At 36.6% G+C, this 5,609-nt stretch overlaps 1 protein-coding gene across 1 annotated transcript; it reads left to right on the top strand.

Moving 5' to 3' along the window:
* Positions 1-901: 901 nt before the first annotated feature.
* On the top strand, positions 902-1,709 carry LOC119511753 (histone H3.3A-like). The gene has a single exon (XM_037806279.1). The coding sequence runs from the start codon at positions 916-918 to the stop codon at positions 1,324-1,326; it is 411 nt and encodes a 136-aa protein (XP_037662207.1). The 5' UTR covers positions 902-915; the 3' UTR covers positions 1,327-1,709.
* The last annotated feature ends 3,900 nt before the right edge of the window (positions 1,710-5,609 follow it).

Below are 5,609 nucleotides of genomic sequence, written 5' to 3' on the forward strand. Positions count from 1 at the left end.
AGAAGGAAAATGACACCCAGATACTTTGCCTAGTTGGAGGCAAGAGAGTAGTGGATCACATTTCATAGAGTATTTTCCTTTAGATCATGGGCTTTCGAATGTCCAATTTTGAATCTAAACCCAGCTCTGACTCACATTGTCTGTCTAACGTTGGGCAAATTACTTCAGTATCCAGGTATAAAGCATGGGGTGATAGCATTCTTATGAAGCTCTGAGGATAGAAACTATTGATTGTGATGTTTCTAGCACAGTCCCAGGCACATGGTATTCAACAAGTGTTAATTACTATTTCCTCAGAAGAAACAAAGCTACTTTTTCAGCCACAGTTACTTTATTACTCTATTTACAGAAGACAAGCTTAACACGACGAAAGATAAATTAGGTTCTAATTTCTATTTATATCTACCGTATTGAGGAGTATTGGTAGTGTTTATATTTTTTGCAATTACCAAGTGTGGATATGTAGAGGAAGTCAGCTGGGCTCTTCTGTGTTGGTATTTCCTAGCATTCTCGGGACACAGAAGCTTGAAATTACTCATATTTAACTGCATGTGACTTTTTTACAAAGCATTTTTTTTTTTTTGTAATTGTAAGAATCTTTTTGCCAATAGGATAAATGAGTCTTTTGTGTTCAGATGCTATTGTCCTTTCCTCTAGGGGAATAAAAAGGATATAATAAAGAGAGGCAAATATGCAGTCATGTAACAAATTCAGTAACTCCATTTGGCTTCTTTCACAGATCCACTTAAATATAGTAGGTAAACTTTCCTGTGGTGAAATTATAATTAATCTAAAAGAGCTTGTGGTGTTCGCAGCCGCCGCCGCGCCGCCGTCGCTCTCTAACGCCAGCGCCGCCTCTAGCTCGCCGAGCTCCAGCCAAAGGAGAAGGGGGGTAAGCAAGGAGGTCTATATACCATGGCTCGTACAGAGCAGACTGCCCGCAAATCGACCGGCGGTGAAGCACCCAGGAAGCAACTGGCTACAAAAGCCGCTCGCAAGAGTGCGCCCTCTACTGGAGGGGTGAAGAAACCCCATCGTTACAGGCCTGGTACTGTGGCTCTCCGTGAAATTAGACGTTATCAGAAGTCCACTGAACTTCTGATTCGCAAACTTCCCTTCCAGCGTCTGGTGCGAGAAATTGCTCAGGACTTCAAAACAGATCTGCGCTTCCAAAGTGCAGCAATTTGTGCTTTGCAGGAGGCAAGTGAGGCCTATCTGGTTGGCCTTTTTGAAGACACCAACCTGTGTGCTATCCATGCCAAACGTGTAACAATTATGCCAAAAGACATCCAGCTAGCACGCCGCATACGTGGAGAACGTGCTTAAGAATCCTCTTTGATGGGAAACATTTCATTCTTTAAAAAAAAAAAAAAAAAAAATTTTTTTTTTTTTTTCTCCTTCCTGTTATTGGTAGTTCTGAACGTTAGATATTTTTTTCCCATGGGGTCAAAAGGTACCTAAGTATATGATTGTGAATGGAAAAATAGGGGACAGAAATCAGGTATTGGCAGTTTTTCCATTTTCATTTGTGTGTGAATTTTTAATATAAATGTGGGGACATAAGCATTAATGTAAGTCAAAATGTTTCAGTGAACAAGTTTCAACAGTTCAACTTTATAACAATTATAAATAAACTGTTAAATTTTTCTGGATATGCCAGCATTTGGATTTTTTTAAAACAAGTAAATTTCTTATTGATGGCAACTAAATGGTGTTTGTAGCATTTTTATCATACAGTAGATTCCATCCATTCACTATACTTTTCTAACTGAGTTGTCCTACATGCAAGTACATGTTTTTAATGTTGTCTGTCTTCTGTGCTGTTCCTGTAAGTTTGCTATTAAAATACATTAAACTAAAAAAAAAAAAAATAAAAGAGCTTGTGTCCTGGCAGCTGTCAATATGATTATATGGAGACAGAAGATGACTCAGTAAAAAAAGAGGCATTCCCCATATTTACAGTATAATAATCATGAAAGGAGTTTTTCAAAGACTATGGGAGTTAAGTAAGCAAATCTAAACGACTGTTATCAATATATATAATGAGAACTAAATCTAAAAATATTATCCAGATAAAATTATAATATCAAATGTCAAAAATATTAAGAATAATATCTTGCAAGTCAAGAAGGGATGAACAAAATTGTTTTTATCTAAGTCCCTTGTATGGATAGAAAAGGTGAAGTAAAATATCAATTAATTTTAAATATTGTTTAGGTACGTATACATGGTAAAATATCAAGGAACAGCACCCCCCAAAAAAAGGATAAAAATAGAGGAATTACTGCCAAATCAGTAAAGGATTTTTAAAATGAAGTAAGAAAAGAAACAGATAAACAAACAACTTCAATCAATCAAAAAAGGAGACAAAAGAAGCAATAGAAAAACAGAACAAATGGAAACACAAAGTAAAGATTTTTAAAACAAGTCCAAAAATATAACTAGTCATCATAAATGCAAATATATTAAACCTATCAAATGAAAAATAATCACTATATATATTTATATATATTCGTATTTAATATTCTATGCATATATTTATATTTTTAAAATCCAGCCATAAAACACAAAAAGGTTAAATTGTTTAAAAATGAAAAATATCTGAAACAGGAAAATATTATCAAAAGAAGTCTGGTTTCATTACATAATACCAAATAAATAGACCTTAAAGCACAAAGCAACATTAAAGATAAGGACATTTGCAACAAAATGATAAAATTTCCACCTTATCAGGAAGGCATAAAAATATTAAATGAGTGGAGAACAAATTACTTATATACAAATATACAAAACAAAAATGAAAGAAAAAAAGGGGAATTTGGCAAATCCACAATCAGAGTTGGAGATTTTAACATATCTCAATTGTTGAGAATCTAGGTAGACAGAAAATACTGGCCAATATAGACTGCTTCACACAAGAGTGTGAAAATGTACATTCTCCCAGAACTCAAATGGAACATTTACAAAAACTGAGTGAGTTCCAACAAATTTCAGAGAACTACACAAATGTCTCTCTACTTCCTGGAATATCATTCTCTACCTACTTCATCTGGATAATTCCCACTTTACCTTCCAGGTGCATCACAGGTACATCCTGTAGAAAGCCTTTCTTGACACTCCATTCACTTCCCCAAAGTTTTTCTGAGCACGTCGTGCTTACTTCTGTAGAAAGGCTTACCTTCTTATACTAGAATTTTCTGCTTTATGGTCCAACTACCTCACTAAACTATAGAATTCCTGAAAGCACATACTGTGCTTTTATCTCCTGATTTATGACCTCTGTCTCATTGGCAGACACTCAAAAATGCTGGTGGAATGAAAGAATGAATAAAATGAAAATCTGGAAAGTCAAAAAAATGAATTTATCTACTGGGCTCTTTGGTAATTGTGCTGGATGTTTTCCACCTCCCCTTTCCCAGATCCACTCTCCATAACACCTCTCTCTGTGCCCTAAGAGGCTGGCCTTTGGGAGTGACTCCGACATAATTACTTGTCCCTGGTCTCCTGCTGAGCTGGTCAATGTGAGGCATGGAAGAAGGATGGGGAGCAGGAGGAGAAGAAGGTCCCTGGGGTCAGTGTGTGTCCTCCATGCATCCCCCATCAAAGGCCACAGCTCCTTTCATGAAGTCTCCTCTGTTCAGCTATTTTCCCTGGGTTCTCTGTAACCATTTTCCTTTCCTTTCTGAATTATGAGGGGTAATGATGCCCCATCTTAGCTAGTTCAGGGATCATATATTATCGCCTGTTGGTTCCATTATACCTGGCCAAAACCTTTAAATTCTTCTCAAATTATCCAATTTGAACTTTCTAGTTCTTGGCTGATGACAATAATGTAACAGTGAAGAACTGATTTGATTGGGAAAAAACAAATCATGACTTGTGAAAGATAATTTAAGAAGAAATTTTAGAAGGTAGCACAAAAAACTTAGATTAAACTTTCAAAAATGATATAGATCATTTAAAAAGGTTCTACCTTTAAGGCAGAACCAACCATAACAGTAATTTTTTTTCTTTTGAAGATGATAACTTACTTATGATATATATTCTGTGCTGCTAAAGAGAAAACAATAAGCAGCTAATTTAGAGGATAATATTTGTAGGACTGTGGTACAAAACAAAATTCAGAAGGAGAATTTCAGAAGTAAGTATATTTTTGCCCATAGAGGTAAAAGTTGCAAAACTCTGTTTGTTTTAACATCAAAGTAGGTTTTGGCCTTTGCTAGGGACTGCAAAATCATTGTTATTCAGGAATTCTGTGACTAGGGACTTTGTCGGATATTATGCAATACCAGAATGGTTTTGATTATGGAAAAAGCATATCTTATTGGGTAACAAACTCTTTCAAGTTTCCTTTCTGAGAAAAAGTTAATAAATCTCCCAAAATCCTTATTGAAATTTCTACATATCTACTATGTTTCTATAGTAATATCCAAATGTTTTATCACCTTGTCAGGTGAGGAATTGTATTCAGAAATTGTGAAAGTCAGGGTAACTTGAAGGGCCCAGAAATTATGCAAAATTTGGTTCTTTTAAAAGAAGTTCTTAATATGGTAGTAATATATCAAGGGACAGTTTTCCAAGCTTACATCTGGAGTCTGTTTCTTAGGATTAGCACAAGATGTCATACCTTTTAAATATTTTTTATATTTTCTATGTTAGTAATAACACTAAAGATCTATTCTGCCCTGTGGTCAGATAACTCACATGACAATGAAGATAATATGATTGAGTGCATGACATAAATACAGGAGTTGTCTTGACTTCTTAAGGAAGCCCAATAAATAGCACTCTTCATCTGCACCTGAGTTCTGAACATACATACTGAGAAGTAAGACTTGGAGGAAGGCTGTAACATCATCTTCATTATTCATAAAAGCAAGTCGTAGGAGATGGCATACAGTGAGGGTGAAATAAGATCGCTAACTGACCTACAGACTCATCTTAGTCAAAGAACCTAGATCACCACAGGCTTTCCCTACAAGAGCTGACCTGGAGTTCTAAGCTTATGACATGGTCAAAAGAGCAGAAAATGTTTGCTCTGTCTAGCTAGACTGGCTTCTGAAGAGGAAAATGGAAGGATCTGAGCTGAAGCAAGCACACACCATTTGTTCTCCCCACATTTCCAAACGGGTGCATCACTCCAATGGTCTCCTCTCTCCTCTTCTGCAGGGAGTGATTGAGAAGGTAGAGACCAGGAATGTTCTATGAAAAGTTTCTCCTCTCAACTCCAGAAGCAGGAAAATACGGTTCTGCCCCAGCATTGCTCAGCTCTCCACTCTCCTAGAACACTGGCTACTCCGTGGTCAATAAGGATTGTGACTATCCAACTAGAGGAAGGAAATCAAATGTCCATGAGGATGTCCTGCTTCCATCTTAGAAGATTGTGCCCCAATGCCAACTATCACTCTTTGGAGAGCTTTCTGAGACCATCCTCTGATTATTATTACTGCATAACAAATCACTCAAAACTTAGTGGGGTACAACAGTTTTTTAGTGTTCGTAGAATGACACATTATCAATGTCTTTTTTCTGTTCCACCATCTTTGGGGCCTCTGCAGCTGGGGTGTCTGGATAGCTGGGGACTGCAATCATCTGGCAACATCTTCACA

The sequence above is a fragment of the Choloepus didactylus genome, chromosome 16 (assembly GCF_015220235.1).
Source record: "Choloepus didactylus isolate mChoDid1 chromosome 16, mChoDid1.pri, whole genome shotgun sequence".
NCBI classification, from domain to species: Eukaryota; Metazoa; Chordata; class Mammalia; order Pilosa; family Megalonychidae; genus Choloepus; species Choloepus didactylus.